This window comes from Borostomias antarcticus (genome assembly GCF_949987555.1).
Source record: "Borostomias antarcticus genome assembly, chromosome: 15".
Taxonomy (NCBI): domain Eukaryota; kingdom Metazoa; phylum Chordata; class Actinopteri; order Stomiiformes; family Stomiidae; genus Borostomias; species Borostomias antarcticus.
In genome coordinates, this window is record NC_140248.1 from 10,507,481 (window position 1) to 10,521,844 (window position 14,364).

At 40.8% G+C, this 14,364-nt stretch overlaps 2 protein-coding genes across 4 annotated transcripts; one reads left to right on the top strand and one right to left on the bottom strand.

Annotated features, from left to right (window-relative positions):
• Positions 1 to 5,487: 5,487 nt before the first annotated feature.
• On the top strand, positions 5,488 to 8,065 carry LOC311318767 (protein FAM3B-like; the record flags this gene model as incomplete). Its single annotated transcript, XM_084450200.1, has 4 exons — positions 5,488 to 5,518; positions 7,322 to 7,409; positions 7,644 to 7,776; positions 7,991 to 8,065. The coding sequence occupies 4 exons, from the start codon at positions 5,488 to 5,490 to the stop codon at positions 8,063 to 8,065; spliced, it is 327 nt and encodes a 108-aa protein (XP_084306326.1).
• A 90-nt stretch (positions 8,066 to 8,155) lies between these two features.
• Positions 8,156 to 14,364, bottom strand: tmprss2 (transmembrane serine protease 2). Of its 3 annotated transcripts, none has more exons than XM_084449899.1 (15): positions 14,131 to 14,364; positions 13,125 to 13,248; positions 12,790 to 12,835; positions 12,483 to 12,663; positions 11,974 to 12,069; positions 11,541 to 11,657; positions 11,189 to 11,318; positions 10,773 to 10,889; positions 10,614 to 10,657; positions 10,121 to 10,289; positions 9,675 to 9,847; positions 9,443 to 9,538; positions 8,896 to 9,038; positions 8,668 to 8,820; positions 8,156 to 8,517 (listed from the first exon to the last, which is right to left on the bottom strand). In XM_084449899.1, exons 3-15 carry the CDS (start codon positions 12,802 to 12,804, stop codon positions 8,509 to 8,511), a joined length of 1,443 nt encoding a protein of 480 aa, XP_084306025.1. In that variant the 5' UTR covers positions 12,805 to 12,835; positions 13,125 to 13,248; positions 14,131 to 14,364; the 3' UTR covers positions 8,156 to 8,508. The 3 variants fall into 3 exon arrangements, with proteins under 3 accessions (XP_084306025.1, XP_084306024.1, XP_084306026.1); XM_084449898.1 differs by having other exon boundaries at positions 13,125 to 13,261; XM_084449900.1 differs by lacking the exons at positions 13,125 to 13,248; positions 14,131 to 14,364 and having other exon boundaries at positions 12,790 to 12,960.

Below are 14,364 nucleotides of genomic sequence, written 5' to 3' on the forward strand. Positions count from 1 at the left end.
CCTCTCTGCCACCTTTTTTCAGACGGACGGGAGAGATCCCATGGGAACCTTTTTTTTGTTTGTTTGTTTTTTAAAGGAAATGTACAGTCTGTTTTGCACATTAATTAACTGTGTCAAACTGATTGCAGAAACTGTGTGACCAATTAACATATTATTTAAATTATTATTATTTGAGTTTGAGGCCTAATTATTTCACAGTGGCCAAATGTGTTCATTTTTGAATAAAATATAAAACTAAAATTGGATCTTTGTGTCTTGTTATTAGTAGTAAAGGAAATGTAATGTTTGTACAATAGCCTATAATTAATTCTACCAATCTAGGTGGGGCCCAAAAGTGTGACTAGATTGAAAAAGTTTGGGAATCACTGACTTAGAACATGAACAAGCGATTAGTATACTACTTACTAATGACTAGTTAAGTATTTGTTAATAGTTGATTATTTACAACTATCCCTTATAGATAGTTAATAGATCATCCACAAACTGTCAGTTAATGAGTTATTAATGACTGGGTAAATGAATGATGAGTAAACTACTTACTAATGACTTGTTAAGTATTTGTTAATAGTTGATCCACCTATAGCTGGCCCCATCTGGCCTTCCAACAGGGAACCTATCTAAACACAAATTAATAAATGTTAAGAAGTGATAAACAAATCATTATATAATGGTTAGTAAATATATTTGTTAAGACAATGTTAATAGTTTATAGACCATATTGGGACGTTATTCTAAAGTTGCAACTATTCCTCATTTACTAACACTAGTGCGCAATGCCTGTGTATGTACGCAGTGCCTGTGTATGCGTACAATAGCAATACGCTGTGTATTGTATTTCGAGAGGTGTGCCAAAACCTATGGAATCAAAATACAATAGGCCTACGCTGGTAGCCACGTGATGGTGGGAGTCAACAAAACGATTGGCGCAGAACATTTGAAAATCCATAGGACGGAGCCGACAACATGGACCCATTCAGGATTGTAGCAAGACATCCGCTATCTATACAGTGTGGTACGGTAAGTGGTACAGATAGCGGTCTAGATGGATTATGTACAGTACATGCTATGTATAGGGATGAATATAAATAGCTAAATAAAGACCAAATAAATAGTAATAAAAAGGGAATTAATAAGATAATGAGTGGGTTCCTGTGATAGTGGTATATTTAGGATTATTTTCTTTGGTAGACCACCAGGTCAACAATGATGAATGACCTAGAAGAGAGAATTATAGATTTCCTTGTATTAATCCTGTAATAAACCTTCACCTTAGTCTTGATGCACAGATCTGATTTCATGCCCATAACATATTCTTTGACCGTCTGCTTATACATCTAGGCTACTTTTAAATGCCAGTGTGCGAATTATACAGAGGTTTTCGGGGGAGCCTTGTCGAGTATAACCTTTTTGGCCATTTAATTGAGCGCAAATAGCCTACCAATAGTCTGCCCTGCCACTATCAGCATTCACAGAATCGAGTGATGATAACTGTGCACAATAAGCAGCGGAAATTGAGAGTTTAACATGTTTTTGAAAGATTTTTCAAGGTGCCCACCCACATCCATTGTATGACCAAAACGGTGGTAGAGCAATTATCAGACTTTCTCAAAAGTGCTAGTCTTGTCAACGTTTTGATCTGAACCATTGTATATGATCATAAGTAACCTTAAAACAGGGCTAAACATGCATTTTCCCTTTACTACTCCTTTAACTAACAGTTTGTGAATGATCTATTAACTATTTATAGGGGATAATTATTCTTAAGTGTTACCAAATCCATTGTAATTAATGACAGCGGCTCCACTGCAGCTGTTGCATTGCGTTCAATGCCTGTGTCCGACGTTAGAGAATTGCCAAAGTTCATTTCTTGATTTTTGACCGAAACTGACAGTTGACACTGATGGACGCAGTGGAGCCAAGGGGTAACGCTGCGCCGCTGCCCGCTATCCAAGAAGTGCCACCTATGCCGGCCACAGCCACCTAGTCTGGGGCCATTCGTTTTGCATTTTAGATCCGGTCTAAGGCGAGGCTGCATCCATGGGATACAATTCTGGAGTAGGCCAGCTGTAGATAGTCTGGGGCCAATCACTTTTCATTTTACAGGTCTAACACGATAGTCTGGCGCCAAACATTTAACTGGTCTAAGGTGGGTCTAGGGTGAGGTTACAGTTTTGTAGCAGGGGGCTCTAGACAGGATCTGAATCTGATAGTGAATGGAAGAGAACTCACTCCAAGCGGGGATCGAACCAATGATCTACCGCTTCCAAAACCAGCTCTCTAACCACAACACCAAAAGAACTAGTTCCATTGGCAGAGCTGTTAATGAGCCTCACAGAGGGTCGTTACACTATCCGCTCCCCTATCTGTGAGAGTGTGTCCTCATGCTTCACTAAGTCCTTCACGTCCTCACACGCCTCTCCGATGGCCCCAAGGCCACCATCCCACTTCAGATACCAATTGTAGCAAACAGGGGGGGCGGCAGGGGGGGTGGGTTTGTAGAGAGCTCGGCACAAGCAGGCATCTCCTGCTCCCAAACCCGGCTTGCTAACTGCAATACCAAGAGAGTGAGCTCCCTTGGCGGAGCTGTTAATGAGCCATAGAGAGGGCGGTTACATATATATAATATGTTTTGGCTTATTCACCTACTGTACCTCTGTACACATTCTGATTTCATGTAATCACGTGTGTGTGTGTGTGTGTGTGTACATGTGTACAGTACATGTGTACAGTACATGTGTATATAGTATGTGCGTACAGTATATGAGTATAATATGTAGTATATGAGTGTTTTCATTTGTTCACATTTTAATTTTAATTTCACATTGTCTTGGACTTGTTTGCCTTCTGTACATTGTTAATTGTTAATTTAAATAAAATAAATAAAAATAGAACGAGTTTAATGACACATTATATTGGTTAGGCTACTTCTGTATGTCCTTCTGTAAGGGTGATCCCTACTGTATATACAACATAGGCCCTGGATGCCAAAAAAGAGAAGTGCCCTCACCTGGTCAAGACTAGTATTGCAAATGAAATTGAAACATTTTGATGCAATTGAAGGAGGGATTTCCAGAAATATTGGTGTCTGTATATTTGATTTTCCCTTTTTTTCTTTTAATCAAATGTAGTGAGTGTTATAAGTCAAAAATAACTATTTTGCTTATGCAGTACTTTGCACAGCCATTTTGTCTGAAAGATGATCGGGTGACCATAAAGAAAGTGAACCAGCAATGCATTGAAGCAATTAGATCTTCTCTCAAGCTCAATTCTAAGTCTACTGTATGTGGAAGGATATCTAGTGAAGACCTTTCAGCCCACATCCACACCAGGGTGCGAATGCAGTCTCCTTCATGTTTTTGGTCTGTGTATACCACTTGGTCTACCACTGCATTCAAGCGTATGTGGCGCTAGCTGGGCTGCACCCGTAGCTCAATACTAGTTGACCTACAAAACCAGTGAGAGTGCTGATGCTCATCACAACCACAGGACCCTGGTGTGTCGTAAAGACTCACGCTGCTCTGAGACTCTATGAGGCTTGACGTGTGACATCGACCTCACGAAAGAACAGGAGAAAAAAAAATAAACCCATAACTGCCCAGTAACAAGCGCTCTCTCCTTATTGGCTGTGGAGGAATGTACGTTTGATCACACCCTTTGGACTAAATGAAACATGCAGTTTTGATCTACACACGCACAGGCAGGCTTACAGTAACACACATACACACACACACACACGCACACACACACACACACACACACACACACACACACACACACACACACACACACACAAACACACACACACACACAGTGCTGGTGAGAACTGGGGCAAAATCACACCCATGAGCCTTTTTTATTTATTTATTTCTCCTCTGAGATTTTTTTTCTCACCCCAAGATTAACACATAGCCCTTGGTAATAGTGTTGTCATTTGTTATTCAACATCCCACCCAAGCAGTTTCATACTTAATGTTGACATCATACTCTTCTCATGGGACCAGTTCCTTAAGAGCCCACTGGTTTTACATCACTTGTTATGTTGTACTGTATGTCATAGAAAGTAAAATGATGCAACTATGATGGGTGTCTATTCACACAATGCATATATTTTCAAACATCAAAATAGTAAATGGTAAATATTTTGGTTAAACGGCAACAGTATTCTTACATTCAAGTTGTCATCAGCCTTTTCAAAGGGCATTGAAAATACATTTCAGATGAAGGGAGAGGAAGGGAGTATTGGCCCTATGTGGAGTATAGCAAATTACTCTGGTATTTACATACATGCTGGTACTGTATGTCAATGGTTCTCTCCTGGCAAAAGCGTCAGCCAAACCCCTGTGACAACATGCTACATGAGTATACTGAGTTACTCTGAGCAGCCATGATGCCTGTGGCCCTCCTATGGACACCCACACTCACAGATTGCCAATGGGAAGCTGCTTTATGTAAACACCAGCCCTGCTCCTACTGTACATAATGTACAGTATATCCCCCTCCAAACACAGCCCCCTCCTAGTATGCCAGTATTGCCACTTATTCAAGTAGAGGGCTCATTTAGCGATCACTGTGTGTTTGTTTGTCAACACACCGGGGTTCCCTTGACTGCCCACGCCTCATTGAGTCATTTGAGAGGCAGTGAAAAAAGCAAATTGATGAAAGGCGGTTCCCCTGGCTGGGATGACGCAACAAGGGCCCTCATGCTAAACGGGAGGCTATTCAAATGAGTGGCTAATTGCAGCATCTGTTAACCCATTGAAGAGGCATCAGTGCAGTGTCATGGGTCTGTTAATTGGTACAAACAGGTAGCAGATGCAGGCTCGGAGCCTGAGCATCTGCCAATTAGCAAGCCAACCTCCATGAGCAGTGATTAGGCAGCCAAACTGATGGTGAGAGAGGAGAGAACGGGAGAGATGAGGAGAGAGGGAAGTGATGGAATGGAAGAGAGGGAGAGGGATAAAGTGTGTTTAGTGTGTGCGTGTGTGTGTGTGTGTGTGTGTGTGTGTGTGTGTGTGTGTGTGTGTGTGTGTGTGTGTGTGTGTGTGTGTGGTGTGTGTGCGTGCGTGCGTGTGTGTGTGTGTGCGCAGCTGTGCGTGTGACATATGTAAGGGATGGGTAGAGAGGAGGGATCTTCATACACTATAACCTTCTCAGTTGGGACTGAGGCATTGTATAAAATGTTGGAGCACCCCCTTCAGGTGAAATTTAGTAATAGCCATCATGCATTTCAACTGTATTCTTGAAAATTATTTATTCAACTTAAACTGAATTGCTTGTCCAACATTACATTTCAAAAGAATGAAAGCCTGCAGAGTATCCATGGTTCTATCCACTTTTTAAATCATTTTAGACTGCATATCCATCAAAGGGCTGTTGTGTCACATCCCACGTCCTATTTCCTAGATTACATATCCAGGGTTGTATTGCAGTCTTATCATTGCTGGGTAAAGAGCAAAGAGGGAACATACAGAAAACTACACTGGAGCCATGGCAAACTATTCCACTCGTCAGTTCCGCAGTAAGTTATGTGGCATCGCTCTAAACAGAACGACTGAATGGTCCAGAGAAGGGTGTGCTGGAACTTAATGGCGATGGGGGTATTGGACGGAAGTGGCACTAGACTAGAGCCATTTGGGAATGGACTACTTACTGACTGCCATGAAAGCAAGCACCAGCTGGTTTCCAGTACTTCAGTGTTGTTTAAATAGTGATTATAAGCGTACCTTTGGATTTCATCAGCATTGTAATTTCCTTCAATTTACCAACATTTTAGCTGAAGATCTGACACTTGTTTTAGTGTAATTAGTATGTATTAGAATAGCCAGTTTGTATTAGAATTGTATGACCTTATTAGTGTTTGTTTGTTTGTTTGTGTGTGTGTGTGTGTGTGTGTGTGTGTGTGTGTGTGTGTGTGTTTTGTGTCACAGAGTTCCTGAAAATGGTAGGGATTGTCATTCTCTGTGCTTTTTCCTGGTACTTGGGAGGGGTAGCTGCTCGTTATGTTTGTGAACTGTCTGATGTTCAGCTCATCTCTGCTGCTCTGGACAATATCAGAGGTCTGGCAAAACCAGGTAAAAATGCATTAAAAAGATAGACCCCCTTCATGACATAAAAGCAACTGAATTCAACTTTTGCCTTGTAAAGTTGAGTCTCTGTCTTTTTAAAGCTCCTGTTCCTGTTCCAAAAACACAGAAGTGCAACCGCTGGTCAGCATGTCCACTAGGAAAGTCTGCCTTCCAGATTCGGAGTGGGGGTGGGCTGGAGAAACTGCCCAGAATGTGTTTTGAGCATGACATGTCAGTGGTAATGACTTAAAGAGGAAAACATTATATTTCAACTATCATTACTAATCAAGTGCTGACCTTCAACATGTATAGTAGGCTAAGTCCAGCATGCCCATTTCCTGGTTTCTATGTTTTATGTTCCCTTATCGTTGCGTTCATAACACACCCATAAAATGAATAGAGGGTTCCATAAAGGCTTTATTGGGAACCATTATATCTGACCAGGTGCTGAGTCATTTCACACCTTGACATCATCAACACTATAAGGACACAGTCATTTCAAAATGCTCTGGCTCTCATGCTGATCCACAAAAGACAACAAAAACATCCAGGACCCTTTGAATTTACAAGATAAAAAACACTCCTGCTTGCACATGTACAGTATGGCATATTTTTGCTTACTACCATACAGAATTATAATAATTATGTCTGACAAACTACTTTTGTCATAGCCCACTTCATATAGGCTATAGCCTATATATTGATGTTATAGTCAATGGTATGACAGTGGGATGGACTGTGGAACAGTGCTCATATTCTGTATTGTCTGTAGCTGAAAACACAGTTCGGAACTATTATATATGGTCTATTATCTCTTTCCCAAGGTCCATTGATGCAGGCAGAGGGATACACATTGCTGCAGTTGATGGTATTAATTCGCTTTATTATATGTCTTTATTAATTTTATGTTGTGCAGTAAATATTGTGTAGAGGTAGTTAAACCCGGTTGATTCACTGACTGAAGGTTGTATTTTGTCAGCTCAGCGTGATCAGGCGACAAGAGAAAGTGCTTCCTTTGACATGTGGACAGGAGGTACATCTAAAGCACATGACTGTCCAAAAACATTCTACTGTACCTCACACACCCATGAACTGTATTGTATCCAAAGCCTTTGCCACATGACAGTTGTTAATCTATGTAATTTATTTCCTTATCCTTTGTAATCCGTAGGTGCGTGTATCATCAGTTATTGAGTCCTACCCTGGACTGCCGCCCTACCGTACAGTATGTTTGGATGATATTCCTTGTCTTGCAGATAACTCTGGGGCTTTGATCAACTTCATCCACAAGATTCCTAATGGCTCCTTTATACTAATGGCAACATATGATGATGGAAGCACCAAGTAAGTTAAAAATGCTAAACAAACTGTGGAGTAAGCATTTCATTGTCAAATCAAATAAATTAACACATGTACAGTATTGACAAATTGCCCCCTATATACTGGAGCTAGCACAATGAAACCTCTCTTTTTACAGAAAGAGCTCTGAATACATTATTGTGTAATACTTCACAAAATAAATAGTATTTAGCCCATTGCTTTGTAGAGGCCTTGTGTTACTTATGTCTTGTGTTTCAGGTTGAAGCCAGAAGCCAAGAAGGAAATAGAGAACTTAGGAAGCACTCTGATCAGAAAAATTGGCCATCGTTCCAGTTGGGTCTTCTTAGGGGCTAAAGGATTCACTATTCCTGAAAACGTCAATAAGGAAAAGGTACATTTGGCTCATATATATATATATATATATATATATATATATATATATATATAAACTGTACATACATACTGTATACCTGGAGGAAATGCATGGTGAAGGTCTACAGTTAGTGAAGATACCAGTATTAAATGTTTTTTTCTGATAGTGATGCAAGAGACAAATACTATACTGTACATGTTTTGTTGCTGTACCTTTCTCTGCTGTACTCTAGATACTCTACAGTGACAAGAAGACTAACAGATATAAAGGATGGCCAGCAGAAGTTCAGATTGATGGATGTATTTGATGGATGTATTTGATGGATGTATTTTCCTCCATTTTTATTTCTTTATTTTTTCTCATGTCAGTTCAGTATAAAGTCTACACATATGAGAGGTCATCTAAATTGCATCATGCCTGACATTCCTTGGCAACATACAGTAAAGCTTTGAATACTTTATAATCTCATGAAGTTAATCAAATATGATTAAATGTAATGTTTCCTTATACACCATAAACAATATCGTTTGAAAAAATAATTTGTGTAAGAAAGTAGTGTTCTGCATATGTTCTTTATAAAAAACAAACATGATGCAGTATAATTATTACAAAATATGAAATATGTATTTTCCCTGAGAACCTCAAGTCAAAATGCACTGGAAAGATCCACTATAATGTAGCTGTATAATGTAAAGTCACATTTCAGGCAGGTGGATTTGATTAGCAGGTCCATCTTCATTGGCATCTCCATTAATTATTCTGCAAGAATAGCAATTATTCAGCATATGTCTAACAACAACGGCTTAAAAAGTAATGAAAGAAACATGTAATGTATAGTACATCATTAAATGTCTGATATAATGAATCTTTTTTGGTACATTTTTGACATACTGTATGATGAGTACTTACCTTTATTTGTGTATATGTCCAATCAAGAAAATGGGTCACATTGCCATAAACTCCTGGTTTGTTCCTCAAAGCACAACCTATTCCCCAGCTAGTGTCCCCAACCAGCCACCAAACTGAACCCTCCTTGGTGACAAGTGGTCCTCCACTATCTCCCTGCAGTGCACATCACACATTAGTCCATGGGATGATCACTTCATTCAAAAACATTGTGTGTGCACAGAATCTCACCTGACATGAGTCCACTCCTCCCTCCAGTTTGCCAGCACAGAACATGGAGTCAGTGACCTGTCCACCATACACCTCTGGTCTGTTACAAGTGGCTCTTTTGTACATGGTCACCGGGGCCTGCATCAAGTTCTGCGAGGCTGATCCTGTAGGTGACAACCAATAGTTTTATTGATTTAAACATACAATGGCTTGATGTCCTATGGCAATTATTTCATGAAATGCCCTGGGTTTTTTATAACCAGAATAGTACACTTTTAGAAAAAGAAAAAGCGCTACTGTATGTAGAACACTTTGCCTCTGTAAAGGAATCCCCCAAAAAAGGTTCAACATACTGTAGAACCCTTTTCATGTCAGTTGGCTCTATAAAGAACTTTGGTGCCATATAATAGCCTACCCTCTAGGTGAGGTTCTGAGTACCTGAAAAGGTTTCTACCTGGAACTTCTATTTTTTCAGCCTCAGCCTCAGTGTATCAACAGTTTGGATACCTGAAATCCCACCTGGAGTAAAAAAAAAAATCAGTTTGATTTGAATACTAACGTTACGTACCTCCGCTCCTTAAAGACCCCCACCCGGAGATCCAGGCTTGACGCTCAGGAGTCAAGTTCATACCACTGTTGGGCAGACATACTGGTCTTACTGCACCTGCAGTACACACACAAGAAAGTTGATGGTTTGAGTTGTCAACCTGATTTGAATCAGGTTAACAACCAATTTGAAGAGAGTTGTATCTATCAATGATTTATCAACAATGTAAAGATACAGTATAATTGGTGCTTACGTGACATTATTAGAGGCCTGGTGAGTTTCATAAGAGCAACGTCATTATCGTGGGTTTCGGTGTCATACTTTTCATGAATGATGATATGACTGACTGAGTTGCCATAGCCGAAGACCATTTCATTCAAGGTCCGATAGCCGGCAAATACGGTCCACTCAAAAGGATAGAGATTCCTGCCACGCATAATGAAAGGAGAAACATACAGTAACAGTCACGCCTGAGATCGCTTTTGATGTCACTGCAACATATCCAACTCAATCTCAAACTGAAGCTAAATTTAAAGACCGACTACATCCCCAGATATTCAACGCATGTCCAGCAATCATTGTTGACCGTCAAAGAACAAGCAGACACAACAGTGGCAGGGGAAGACCCCCTAGTAAGTGTAGATCCCAGAGAGGAACAGATGGGAAGTACAGATGTGGCGCAGTAAGACTCAGACTCACCGTCCAAAACAGTGAGCGGCTGTGAGGATCCATTCAGGGCTGATAATGGAGCCTCCACACAGGTGCTGGCCTTGGGACCACAGACTGACCTGCCACGGCCAGGCGTCCTTCGCAGCCGTTTCCCCCCCGACGATGCGGGTCCTTGGGGCCGAGATGCTCACGCCACAGTCTGAGGCAGGGGGACACACAGACGATGATGACAGAATGCAGCCAAATGTAATACAGCAGCACCAGCCCATAATGTGGGGGGGAAATATAATAGAATGGAGGGAAAAGAATAAACTAGACCTTTATTAATTTATATGCCAGTAGTTTGAGGAAATGTGCCTACTGCTCTTCTGTCGGCACAGACGCCAGGGATCGCATGCTTTTAGTGAACCTAGTTTAGGGTACAATTTGTCCAAATCCTATCACTAGAACCTCGGGTTGTGTCCTGCTCTCTTAAACGAAAGTCACGGGTGTCAGTGCATGAGAGGGTGAAGTAATAGCTTACCAATACACCGCAGACTGACCGCAGTGTTCGTTGAGCACAAGGAACTGTAGAAGGAAAACATTTTGAGCGTTTCATGACTGTGTCAGGACAATGAGATCCTCTATGATTCCACTCAATTGGAATACCTATGGAAAAATGACTTCAAACTCATTGCCATACCTGCTGGATAGTTGTTCCTGTACATATGGGCCCATGAAGAGGCCAGGCTTCAGCTTCATAAAGCCATTCGAGGCTAAAGGGCCTGCGTTTTCCAGTGAGAAACTGACATAGCTCTGCCTGAGGACAAAGAGAGGTACAGTGCATGGTGAATACACACCTGAAATACAGTAGCACTCCTTTACTGTACTGTACATCATACATTCTTCCTTATTACGTCATCTGACAAGGGACCAACTCTGACCTATACAGTAAGGGTTATATTAGTGTCTAGAGAGATGGGCCTTGTGAGATCACATGGTGAGGAAAACTCTCTGACAGGCCCACAGTGTTAACGGTATCAGGGAGACACACCTCTTTCGAATGATACTTGGTGCTTCCACACCTATATGTGCTTGTTTTTCGAAATGCTGACTCACTTGCTGTACCCAATCTGTTGACACGTGGCTTTACCATAGTGATTGTCCCATTCATCAGCGCACACTGGTTTCCATGTCTGGCTGTCCGGGGAGTAACTCTGCAGCAAGAAATTCGTCCCATGGAGGCGAACTAGAGAGCAAAGGTTGAGATTGGATATCCAAAGGGAATGAAGAATGCTGATTACATTTGTGTCATTCAGAATGGGGAGTAACGAGCAATTGCCCTCTTTATGCACTCTAGAATTTAGAATATATTCTAGAATTGCCCAGTAGTTTCTGCATAATATTATTATAACAAGATACTGGTTAACAGAGTGCTATCAGTAAGGGTAGGGCTGGTTCAGAGTCTTACAGCACTGAGATTCATCCTCCCCTCCCGAACAGTCTTTCACACCATCACACCACTGGGAGGCACGCAGACACGCCCCTCCCAATCCACAGGACCTTCCCAGCAGACACTGGTAGTACACTGGAGGAACACACACACACACACACACACACACACACACACAAACACACACACACACACACACACACACACACATGAGACAAGAGGCGTCACTTCTCTGGCTAGAGGTTCACACTTGAAAGTCTTTCAAAGAATTTAATAAGAATTAAGAGTATGGTGCTCTTCAGGTGCATTCAAAGAAACCCATTGATTCTCCCTTTGGTGTGGCACAAGTATGTTTAGATGGCTACCAGAAGAATGCCTATAGTAAGATGATTGGCGTCAGTAGAAGTGTTAAGATGAGGCAGGCGTTATGCTGTGATTGCTAAGAACGTACAGAAGTACCAGAGCAGTATGCCTGCCACTGCCAGGAGAATTAAGACGATGAGGGCAGCTATCGCTGCGGTTTTGCCACAACCTTTCTTTGGCCCTGCTGAAAGTAAAATGATAAAACACAAATGCAGTAATAATCAGACTGGTTATGAACACTTGTACAACTGCCCTGTATATGATATCAAGGTCTCCTAATTTTAAACAATTTATTATCCACTGTTGTACGTTTGTCCTTACAGATGTGTTTTGTTTTTTTTGGGGTGGGGGGCATGCAAATGTCTGGAATGCCCTGTTTGCATACTGTATGCATTCCTGTGCGGACAATACACTGGACTATGCTGATATCCAAATGAAAACATAAATCCACTAATGTAGATACTTTGGTATTACATTGTAATACTGTAAGTAGGCCTATCTTTAAGTATGTAGAATAAATATCTTATTTAAAATTAAGGGATCTTGATATCAAATACTGATGCACTGCAAAGGTAAAGAACTGGGAGTCTGCTCTACCTTTCCTGGTTAGTGTGGGGGGTGGTAGGTCAAGGGTGACTGTTTGGTGGGTGCTGATAGCCTGGATTGGATACAGGGGGGTGGCAGAGGGGGGGTGGGTGGATGTTGCAGTTGAAGGCGCATATGCAGGCGGTCTTCCATCCCCTGGTTGAAAACCGTAGTTCACATACTGTGGACCAGGCTGGGGAAAAGAGAAAAGTCATAACTTTTAATTGTTTACTACTGAAAGTTTACTATGCGAGTTAAAGCAGCGTTCCAGTTCTCTTCAAAATGTAATGTTTGATAATGTTTGACAAAGTTTTTTTACCTGATTATTCGCCATATTTACAGTACTTTCAGGGACCCAATTCAGACTGCCAAACAAGGAAATAATTTGTATAAATGTTCAGCGGAACAAAGTAGGACAAATAATGTCCAATGCCCGGTTCAATACAATAAAGTGGGAATTGTGATTGTTTAATAGTTACCAATACTGTAAAAACTGGGTCCAAAAAATCCATTCACTATTGTTCAATAGTCAATATTACTGCATTCCTCATCAAGGTACCACTACAATCATCAATTCACTCCTTACTTCACACTTTAGTTGGCCATGAGTTATAAATCATTCCAAATTATAGATATCAACAAGTGTACACTTACCTCAGTATCACTTCAATCCAATAGTTCCTTCCCAACCTTGATTTAGCGTCCTTCCTTCTCTCTCTAGCTCAGTCCAGTCTTCCGCTATGCCCGGTAATAAGCAACCATGACCACACCTTTGCCTCTGTGTGCACAAGCTGGCCAATGAGACCATTGAAGTATTTAAGCAGCAATGCTTATGAGTAAGTATCTTTTTTTTTTAAATTAGCAAAGCCTGCCATTAACCCCTACCCTTGTTAAAGATTATTTTTTGCCATCATTAAGTAGATAAAAATGTTTTTCTTACAGATAAAAAAGAAAGGCTCACTAGAGGAAAGGTGTGTACAAATGGCTAGTGATAAGAGGAGTCAATTCCTTTACACGTAATCATTAGCGTATTAATAACTATTTTGTAGCATGTTACTGTACAGTAGCTCTGGGTGAATGCAGAATACATTAAGGCTTCACTGGGCCCATTTATAGTTACAGTACTGTACCTCTCTAAGAACAACTCTAAGAACACTACTGAGGACTTCATTAAGTCTCACCATTTTAGTAGCTGGTCTATGAAAAGCAATCACTTTTTGAGAACACTATATGCTCAATTCTGAGAGGACCAATTATGATACTTTAGTGTGTCCACATCTTTATAATGACTATTCGCTAAGTATTTAGTAAAGCCATGGTTATTCATATCATTATATCAATAGTTACAGTTAAGGTACTAGCACATATCCACTGTAGACCAAAATATAGTGTACTTATATTGAATGAATAGCTCAGTGCACTGGATCAATATCTGTTTCAATCTCTTTCATAACATAAGAAATGACAAATGGTTTATTTGGCAATTCTATAAGTTCTTTAACTGAAGGTATTCCAAAGGAGAGTCCCTGGAGACCAGTCCCCATGGTAAATGAAAACAATGATAGGTACACAGTGTTGTCTGGCAGTGGAGGCAGCCACTCACATAGCCACTCCTAACACCATATATGGACTAGAAATACAAACATATTCAAATGCCTACCTGTCACTCAGGCTGCTTTAGCCTTGAAGATACGGCCAAGGGTCACTCCTCAATACTACAACAGTACATTATTGTCTCAAATCCAATAACTGAGATTCATCTTTAGGTCCCCCTGTGTTACATAGAGTATGCAAGCAATGTGACCGATAGGGAGAATATATTTTGTAATAGCTTTTTTTCCTTACTGGTGAGCTCTCCATTTCCTTCCCATACTCGAGTTATCTTGAGTGTTAA